Source organism: Elephas maximus, chromosome 1 (genome assembly GCF_024166365.1).
Source record: "Elephas maximus indicus isolate mEleMax1 chromosome 1, mEleMax1 primary haplotype, whole genome shotgun sequence".
Lineage (NCBI taxonomy): Eukaryota > Metazoa > Chordata > Mammalia > Proboscidea > Elephantidae > Elephas > Elephas maximus.
The window spans coordinates 41,208,492-41,218,716 of record NC_064819.1 but is presented as its reverse complement, the minus strand read 5'-3'; the positions used below and the strand labels follow the sequence as shown (position 1 = coordinate 41,218,716).

Sequence of the window (10,225 nt, the reverse complement as noted above, 5' to 3'; positions counted from 1 at the left end):
TTATGATCTTGTCCTTTCACTTTCTGGTTTCTGTTTAACCAGAAAAACCTAGGGTGAAGGAGAAAAGAGATAACAGAAAACTTTTTCTCTCCTGAGAAGACCTGCAGTCAGAGCTTGGTCTGGGTTATTTGCGGCAGGGACCCCACACCACGGCAATTAGACAACTGGGGAAGTAGCGCAGAGTTGTACTTCTGGCTGGTGGAGAAGGTACCGGGCCATCCAGGATGCCCGCAGAAGAAATGTGTCCCTCAACAACTATTTGTTATAGACATTTTATTGGAAAAAAAATTGTACATCAAAATATTTTGGCAAACTGTAAAAGTATACGGAGTAAGTGCAAATATATCCTCCTTTTAAACTACAAGCAAGAGTGTGAGTATACACAAAGATCATAAAAATATCTTTAAAATACGGTGGTAGAAAACAACCTTGTAAAAATGTTGTCACAATACTGAAAATCATTTTCTTAAACTAGGCACATTATTTCTAAATACTCTGGTAATGATGTTCTTTGGTACCTGCATCCAAAAGCAGTGTCTGGTGAAAGAGAACTCTGCTATTTAGCTAGGCAACAAGATGAGGACTTCTTGAAATCTTGTGCTTTGCATTTCCCTTTTAAAAAGCATGCAAGTTTTCACAGACAAAGAAAAAAATAAAAACAAAACACAACTTGTCTGCTTTGTTCAGACCCTGATTACTGAAGGCAACGGGGATCCCAGAATTACATGTTTATGTTTTTCATTGAGTTAGTGTTTAACATCTGCACCGAGGAAGATACCTTCTCCTTGGGAGCCTGCGTGGATTCTGAGCATACCTTGCCACAGGTCGTTCTCCTATCACTGGTAAAAGACACCAGAGAACAATGCTTTCCTGGGTACTGGGACTACATGACCAGTGAACTGCTCACTGCTATCTGCCTGCACATTATGTCTGACCTCAGGAGTCCACCAGAGTCTGTATGTGGCCTGGTGAAGAGAGGACCAGGCGGGAGTGTCTGTCCATTCACATGACACAGGGCTTAATGTCCTGGCAGACACTTTGGTGGTGGTGGTGATAATATGACCCACTAGCTGAGGGGTGGAAAGAAGAAATGCCATTAAAATTGAGGACGAAGTCTTTTCTGTCACACACCGGGGTAGAGTGATGCTGGTATCGAGTCAGTCCCACTGAAAGAAGAAAGAAGAAAATCTGTTTTCAGAAACAAATTTATCCAGCTAATGACCCTGTACATTATTTTTTTTAGTGTTAATTTAACTTGTGTCACGATAAATGAAGGGCTGGTGTGTCTTTTGTATATTGCTATAAAACTGGTAGAGAAAACGCAGCCCTAGAAGTTTCTCAAAGTTTCAAACTGTAGTCATAAGAGACTCTGGAATCATCATGTTTTGTTCTGTTTTACTGGAAACGCATCCCTGAGGCTGGGATGCGCGCCTTCATCCCAGGATGCGCGCTGGCGACCAACTGATCCAGGTGCTGGATCCCGACCTCGGTGGCGCAGTGCGGTACTGCCCTAGCCCCGGGCGGCAGCTAGGGCCGGGCACCCAGTCCCAGAAACACCCCGCCGCCTTCCCCTCTCATTTTCAGCCTCCTTGTTTCCTAGTGAACCCGCATGGTCTGGGTGGTGGGCCGCACCAGGTGTATTCCCAGGGCCAAAGGAGGATGATGGAAAACACTATCTGCAGAGAAAAGGACAGAAAAGAAAACGCAGGCCTCTTCCCCTCCGCAAGCGTCTTGGTGCTACTGACAGGTCCGAGGCTAAATTTGGGAGGTCAGGCCTTCCGGAAGCAGAGAAGCGCCTAGAACAGAGCTTAGCGGAGGACCTTCTCCGTACCTCGAGGCAGGTGGTGGTGCAGGGAGCCCCCACAGAGAGCCGGGTTGGGCCGATCCAAAAAGGCCCTGGTGTCCCGCCTCTTGGGCCGCGATCCCCAGGTCAAGGACCGCGCCGGGGACTTTTACTTTTGCTTTCCCGGCACTGCCCGGCCCTGGGGAGGCCTCGACCCTGGAGCGGCGGCGCAGGCCTGGGCGGAGGGGTCTTGATGACACGGCTGGCCGCCTCCTGCCCTTCGCCCTGCTAGGCCGGTGAGGCTCTCTACGCTCAGGCCTTCCCTCCGAACCCGCGTGGCATGTGGACCGCGGGCCTGACTCAGTCGGAGAGAGGCTTCGCGGAGTATGAGAAAGGCCCCCGCCCACCCACTCGCCAGGACTCGGGCCCTGCGCACCCCCTCCCTGCCCAGCCCTGGTCCCCTGGCTGGAGAAGCTACAAGCTGCCAAGTGGCTGGTGGTATAAAAAAGGTATAGTCTATGTTTATTGACCGATAAAACTCATCGTACCCTAGCACGCGCTTCGCTGCTCTAGCTAATAAAACGCACCAAATCCAGTTCGCCCCCGGTTTGTGCCTGTCTTTCCTCTGTGCACGTGTACGGTCGTCCATCGCGCTCCAACACACTCTGGGACCAATCCGGAACCTTCCAACAGCAGGTATGCAGGCCGGTGAAGCGGCGCTCTAGCTACCGGTGGAAGGCCGTTGTTTCGACCCCCAAGGCCCACGCGGCCTTCCAGAAGGGTGCGCAGGGCTTCCTCACCGGCGCGGCACCCCGGCCCAGGCAGGTCGTGCTGGCCGCCATTACTCCGTCCCGGAGTCCGGGTTTGGGGCCTCCAGCCTCCGCGCTCCCGGCTTCCCGCGCCTACCACCCCTTCCCGCCTCGATGGGCCGCGCTCAGGCAAGCGCAGCGCCCAGACCAGGTCCCGGCTTCCCCAGGCTCTCCGCCCATGTTCATGACCTCCTCGGGGATGCCAACTAGGGCCTAGGGCAGAATACTTCAGAGGGGTAGGAGCCAGGGGGCGAGGGAGGGCGGGACAGAGCATCCCCCGCGGGCGTCAAGCCAAAAGCACTGCGTCCGCCGCGTCTCAGCCTGGGCCCAAGCGCCGCAAGGCTCCAGGAAGGTCGGGCGTCCGCAGGGCAGTGGGCGGTGGGCGGAGGCGCAGGGCAGCCAGTGCTGGCTCTCGGCTTTCTTCCCCTCCGACACAGGGTCGTGTTTCCCTGTCCCCCGAATTTCTGGTGGCTGACTTCTAGGCCTGGGGGTGGGGTGGCGAGGGAGGCCTTATGTGGGGCCAGAAATCTCTTTCCTGCTTGCCCCCCCAACCCCTTTCAGGGTACTGTAGCGCGGTTTCTGCTGCTGCAAATGCCCTGGGAGTCTGGGTTCAAGTTGAGTAGGGCCTGCCTGAGAGAAATCGGTCCAGAGGGGACGGGTGGGTGATTGACAAACTCTCTGAAGGGATTAAAAAAAAAAAAATGAGGGGAGGGTTGTCTGTATTGGTTACTTGTTGAAATTCCCATAAAATTGAACAAGACTCTGGTCTCAGTGGGTTACATCAGGCTAAAATCCTCTCTGGTGTCGTCCTGCCGAGACTGTTTAGTTAACCTTTGAGACCCGCATTTAAAAGGCCTATTTGGGAAATTTCACCGTCAAGGGAACCAACATCTTTTGCCCGTTTCTGGACCTCCCTTCTGGGCATGGTCCTGTTGCACGTGGACACACCGCTATGTAACGTATGCATCATTGTGTGAAACGCTTTCTAATTGGGACAAAAATGAAAGCATCTTCTGTCCTTGCCACCACAGGGGGGCCAGCCCCTGTGTGCCCCAGAGGAGTTAATATAAGAGGGTTTATCTCCACTCTCTGGATAAACCTGGCGAAATGGCCAAATCCCCTCATTCACTCCCATCCATCCCCTCCCACTTTTCACTGCAGTTAGGAAGTCAATAAATTTTCATAATCTGCTACCAACACAATTTAAACCAGCAACACCACAAGGGACTTCTAAAGGGCAGACATTTATGGGGGCTGAGGCCCAGTCACAGCACCGGCCTCAGGTCCTGCTAGCCCAGGACAGACCCAAATGTCATCAACGTGGGACCGCTGGGTAGGGGTGGAGCTCCTCAACAGCTTGATGCCCTGCCCACCGGCAGTATCTCCCTCTGGTGAAGCAGTCTAGGACTCTGCTTTCCTCTCTGCCCCTCCCTCACTGTCCCTCCTCTCAGTACTTGCCCAGTTGCAACCCTGTTTCTGTCCACACCCTCTGCCCAGCACAGAGAACATCTCTTTCTGACATTTACTTTTGGACAAAAGTAACTAAAACCAAACTAAAAACAAACCAAAAACACTAAATAGACAAAGCTTCTTGGTCAGGATCCCCAAAGGCCACAACACTTTCTCCCAAAGCTAAGCCCTCCTGAATCCCAGGCCCCAGATCTGAGACTGAAGACCCGCAGTCGATAGACACCCAGGGATCTCAGGAAGGCACGCGAAGATGCACCACCCTCCCGGCAGGCGTGCAGTTCTAGAGGCCAGGCTCCTGGCCAGGGGTCAGGAGGGCAGCAAGACCCCGATCCTCTCCCATCCCATGACTAAGGTGTCAGCACCCGCCTCCTCCCTCAGTGCCCTCAGACCGCAGGCTGCTGCGACCTGCTGGAGTAAAAGCAGCAGGGGCCTCGGGGCCTGGATGCGGACGCCCCCAGCCGGCCGCCCGGGGCGCGCTTCCTTGTTACCTGAGAGGTCCTCGCGGGCGTTCTGGTGCAGGTAGTTCTGCTCCAGGGAGTAGGAGGACATGCTGGAGTGTAGGCCTGCAGAGGCTGCAGGGTTGCCGCTTGGCGTCAGGGCGGGCGGCTGCTTGAGGTAAGGAGAGGCGCCGGGCGAGCTCCAGTGCGCCGCGGGGCTCGTGTAGGGCGAGTGGCACTCAATGGCACTCGCCATGGCCGGAGACGAGGGCACGGGGCTGCTGCTGCTGTCCGGCCCGTAGTCCCCTCCACCGCCACCGCCGCCGCCGCCGCCGCTACTGCAGCCAGCCGCGCCGACGCCCCCGGGCCCGGCAGGCACAGGGCAGCTGGCCATGTAGGTGGAGCCCGGGTTCGGCGACATGTGCGGGACGTGGTGGTGGTGGTGGTGGTGCGGGTGCGCGTGGCCCGGGGCGCCCGCGCCGGCGTCGTAGCCCGCGGGCATCATGTCTAGGCCGCCATAGCCGCCCTGGCTGTGGCAGCCGAGCGGCGCCGCCGGAGGCGCCTGGAAGTCGAAGCCCTGGGGCAGCAGCGAGGCCCCGAAGCCCAGGCCGCCCACCACGCGGTGGTACATGGGCTTGAGCGCCTGGCACTTTCGCCTGAAGCCGCGCGGCCGGCGGCGGAACGAGCCCTCCTCAAACATGAACTCGCTGGCCGGGTCTATGGTCCAGTAGTGGCCCTTGCCGGGCCGCCCGAGGCCCTTGGGCAGCTTGATGAAGCACTCGTTGAGAGAGAGGTTGTGGCGCACCGAGTTCTTCCAGCCTTGGTAAGCGCCGCGGAAGAAGGGGAAGCGCGCCTGCAGGAACTGGTAGATTTCGCTCAGTGTCAGCCGCTTGCTGGGCGAGCTCTGGATGGCCATGACGATGAGGGCGATGTACGAGTAGGGCGGCTTCTCCGGCCGCCGCAGCCCGGAGCTCGCCTTCTTGGGGGCCCCTCCGCCCGTGCTCCCGCCGCCGCCCAAGCCTTTGCTGGTGACTGCCGAGGCGCTCGAGGGGGTCGGGGCGGCCGGGGCGCAGGGCGCGGAGGCCGCGGAGGCCGCGGACGACGACGACGACGAGGCGCTCTCCAGAGCGGCGGCAGCGGCCGGCGGCGGGCTCATCAAGGCCGCCTGGAGAGCGCCGGGGCCCGGGCTGCACGCGCGGCGGAGCGGGGCCGGCGGCGGGCGACCCTCGGAGGTCATCGGTCACTGGCCAGGGGAGCTCCTGAGCCCGCTGCCCGCGCTGCAGCCGCGGCTCGTCTGGACCCGCGCCTCGGCGGCTCCTCCTCAGCGCCGCGGGCGCTCCGGGCGGCGGCGGGCCGGCGGCACCACCCGGCGCATCCCTCCCGGAGCCTCGGGCCTCCTGGCGCTACGGCCTCCCAGGCGGCAGAGCAGAAGCGGCGGCCGCAAGCCGGGACCCCGGGGACAGGCTGACGTCTCCCTCAGGCTCCCTCCTCTCTCTGTCTCTCGGACTTCCTCCCTCCCGCGGCCTCCCTCCCTCCCTCCGCACGCCCGCACGCCCTGCCCCCTCCTTGTCCGCGCGCCGCTCGCGACGCCCTCTGCCCCGCCCCCTCCCAACCTGGCGGCCTGCGCCCCTTTTTATCTCTGTCCTCGCGCTCTAGGGTCTCCTCTGCCTTTTAACTTTTCTCTCGGCCTCCAGCCCTTTCCCCCGCCCCGGAGAAGTCGCCAGCTAACTCCCCCACCCCAGTCGAGCCCGACCGCTGTCTCTAGTAAATCTTTCTTTTTGCCCCTTACAGCAGCTCCACTTCCCACCCCAGAAACCTGCCGCCACCGCTGAGCGGACCCCCGCCCCCTCCCCCTCCCCCCTCCCCCTCCTCCTCCCCCCCTTCTCTTCCTCCTCCTCCGCCTACGCCTCAGCCCCTGGTGCTGCCGCCGGAGCCGCCGCCGCCGCCGCCCGCTCGGAGCCTCCCTAGCTGCCTTCCCTAGTGCCCGCACTCACACCATTTGTCAACTTCACTTAGGCATTGCAGCCCCCAGCCACACGCCGGGGTGCCAGACGCGCGAAGGTAATGTGCTAATCCTCTCTTTCTGGCAGGGCCTGCTGGCTCCGCAACAGTTAGTTAGCAGAGGGCGAGGGCCAGGGCGCCCTGCGCGTCCCAGGGCGGCGGCCCCTGGGCCATCCTGGGCATTGACGGAACTTGGAGCAGAGGAGTTTGGATGCAGAAACCTAAGCCAAGTTTTAGGAACTCTGGAAACCTGTTCGCGCAGGTGTCATGTTTGCATTTGCGTCCACTCCCTTCTCGTTTTCCACATGATGTTTTGTAAAAATGCAAAAAGAAGGCAGACTTAGAGATCAGTGAGATTGCTGTACTTATATTCAATCTTGTCACTAGGTTTACATCCTTTGACTCAAAGTTGCCCATCCAAAATAAGTGCCATCTTGAAGCTCCCTTCTGCAGGAGAGCACGCCACCCCAGTTGTGGCTAATTCCTCTCCAAGTAAGAGGCTAGGCGGGAGCATGTGCCCTCGGGAGAAATCATTTCCAATGAGACCCGACAGTTAGTTATTGGATTACACGTGCAAGGAAATGTAGTCTGACCAGGGATAGGGGCTGGGCAGTGGGAGCAGGCGGGAGCAGGAGGCCTGGGAGCTGCTGAGCTGGAGGCTGATGGGAGAGACCAGAGGGAGCGGCTGCCTTACAAGACCCAGTGGCAAGCAGGGGTGGCACACCTTGGTGTCTGCCCTCAAAGGACCCACGTGCTAGTGTGTGTGTGTGCTGGGGAGCCTGGGGTTGCATGTGGGGGGTGGGGCAAGAGAGGGGGAATTTATGTTGAGGTCTGTGGTTCGGGAAAAAGGCTTGGGCAGAACAGAACCGGGCAGACCCCTTGGGCCTGGACTAGCTGTCTGTACCTCCTGAGGGACCAGCCCTGGCTGAGTGTGCTGGGGGGTCTGTGAAAGGCAAGGAGAGGGGAGGTAGTAGGGGGAGACTGGGGGCTGGGCTGGGCTGGCCTCAGACAGTGACCTGAAATTGAGTGGAAGCAGGCTTTTTCCATCAAACCCTGCCTGGATACCACACACAGAGACCAAGTGTCAGTTTACTGCCCTGAGCCGGCTCCTTTTCCCTAAGCTCCACAGTAATTAGACAAAGAAAACCTAAATTAGCTGAACAGGCGTCGACAGCTTCCTCCAGAGCACCCCTGATACCTACATGGGAATGTGCCCCAAAATGGCTTGATTGTAGCCCAGAATCAGCTAAGAAAACACGGCCAAACTGAACTCAGTTTACCACTCATTTCCAATAGAAAAAAGAAACAACTCTGTCTTTTCCCAGTCGGATGTTTTGATTGGGTTGGGGTAGGGAGTTTGCAGTTTTATCCACTTTCTAAGAATTTCTTTCTGACTGACTAGTGAGCATTTTGAGGGGAGTAGGTTCCCATTTGTTTCTTTCTTTTTTTTTTTCCTTATTCCTTTTGGTCATTTTACATGGACTAGTTTAAAAATAATTAACTAACTGTAGAATTAAATCTAAAATGTTCACTAAATCAGTGCTTAAAGTGTCTGTAAATAATTGTTTAAATAAAATAGAAACTGGAGTGAGGAGAACATATAGTGTCTAAAAAGAGCCCCACTAATATTATGGCCTTCAAGTGTGTGTGTTTGTGTATGTTCTAAATGGGAAGAAAATTGTCCCATCTGAGAAGAATAGGGAGAAGGAAGGCAACCTTGTTTGTAAGTGGAGATGGTGAATAATGACGTTTTGGGGAAATTCAGTGAGTCAGTATCTCTGTACTCAGCAATGGATCCCCTCTGATCTTCTGTGCCTGGGAGCTCTATGTATGGGTCTCAGAGGTGTACCTGCTTTCCGAGTACACCCTAAAAGGTTTTAGGACCCAGAGACTGAAGAATAAAAGGCACTAACCCTAAAATTCAATAGTTTCCAAATTTTCTGGGTCACCTATTCTTTTGAGAATATGATAGAAACTATGGAAACTGCTTCCAAAATAAAAAAATCCCATTTTACATGGAATTTTAGGGGTCCACAGATCTGAAAATGGCACTCATTAAAAACCCCTACTCTGCATATTTTTATTTTCTACCAATTCAACTGTTGAAATATCAGAAATTTTTAAGGCTCCCTCCCCATCCAAGTGACAATAGTATCCATTTTACTAGGCATGTCCTGAAGGGCAATAGATGTTGGGGACAGTTAGGGCTCCAGCTCGGGAAAGTGTTTGCTGACTTGGAGCCTTTTCTCTCTCGAGGGGTCTAAGCACCGCACAGGAGCCCCTGCATGCTGGGAAGATTAGGAGGCTGGTGGCCTTCTTAGTTCTCTGAGCAGGAAAGATAGCTCTCCAAAACTCTCTCTTGAGGACCCCAGTTCTGCCTATGGAAATGGTTACCCTGGCCTAGACCACTAGAACTAGAAATACGGAAGTCCTGTATGTGTTTATTGTAGACTTTACAGGGCACAGTCCTTTCTGTAGACATCATATCATCACCTAGTGGCTTTGATACCATCATCCCTTTGAGAGGTCAGGAAGCTAAGGCTCAGGAAGACTGAATGGCTAGCTAGTCACACATAGGCAAGGGGTAGAGCTGGCCTGCAGCAGGGGCCTGGGGTTCCAAATCCAATGCTCCTTCAGTCACATTGCAGCAAACCCTCTCTAGATTTTGTTTTAAGCACCAATCTATACAAATCTCTTTGGTAAGAATGAGCATAATAACAAATTATGTCATTTTTTTAAAAATCCCTTGCAAGAATATCTTCATTTCTGTTGAGCAGACATTAAAAAGAAAGTTTCTAGCCTTTAAAAGGAACCTTCTGTTTATCTCTGAAACACAGCCCCGCTTCCTCTGACAGAGGTACCTCCTTGTGGGGGTGAGCTCTTCCGGACTATCATTGCCTTATAAACGACAAAAATCTTGATTTTTTTTTTCTTACGGGTAGGAATGGTATGGTTCGTTTAAATGATTACGTATGAGCCCAGGCGCTCCCTGGTTAGCCAGAAATACACAGCCCGGACTGCGGAGTGCGAACGGTCCTCTCCATCGCCCCCCTCCCGCCGGGTTTGGTCTCGGTCTTCGCTGAGGATTCAGCTCCAGCTCCAGTCCCGAAGGCCCCGCCCCTGCTCTAGCGCAAGGGAATGTAAACTTCGGAAAGCTTGAGTTTCTTCGATTTTGTTCTGTAATCTGCATTTTATTCTAGGAAATCTCTTTATTACTGCGGTTTGAATTTTATTTTCTTAAGCATGTTTCCTCTGCTTCGTGGGTTTTACATGAAAAGGCTTAGACTAAGCCAGTTACCGACAAGAGAGACGCATCCGCCTGGAAAATGTTTACAGCTATCTAAGGTCTCCTCTCCGAGCAGTTGGCTCAGCTGTACACCACTTTCCCTCCTCCTGCTTGGGCCGGACGGAGGAAAGCCTCTTTCCAATTCAGTCTGGAACTGCCCAAAGACAACGTGCATAAAGGATTTTCGCGCTCCCGCGAGGCCTTTCTGCCAGGCGGCTGCATCCTAGGGATGTCGGCGTGTATGAGGAAATGACGGAGGCGCACGGGCCTGCACGTCGCAGAGGCCTTGCTAGAAACTAATGATAGAAAGTCCGGCCAGGAACAACCTCAGGACGTGCCCAGGCTGGTGCTGGAGAGAGTTACCGCGTGAGGAGGGCTACCAGTCGGACTTTTACACCCGTTCCAGCGTCTGCTCTCCTTCATCCGTCCTGAAACCCCC

The 10,225-nt window shown here is 55.3% G+C and overlaps 1 protein-coding gene across 1 annotated transcript; it reads right to left on the bottom strand.

Annotated features, from left to right (window-relative positions):
• Positions 1–265: 265 nt before the first annotated feature.
• On the bottom strand, positions 266–5,986 carry FOXF2 (forkhead box F2). The gene is made up of 2 exons (XM_049882334.1): positions 4,551–5,986; positions 266–1,166 (listed from the first exon to the last, which is right to left on the bottom strand). Exons 1-2 carry the CDS (start codon positions 5,734–5,736, stop codon positions 1,003–1,005), a joined length of 1,350 nt encoding a protein of 449 aa, XP_049738291.1. The 5' UTR covers positions 5,737–5,986; the 3' UTR covers positions 266–1,002.
• Between the last annotated feature and the right edge of the window lie 4,239 nt (positions 5,987–10,225).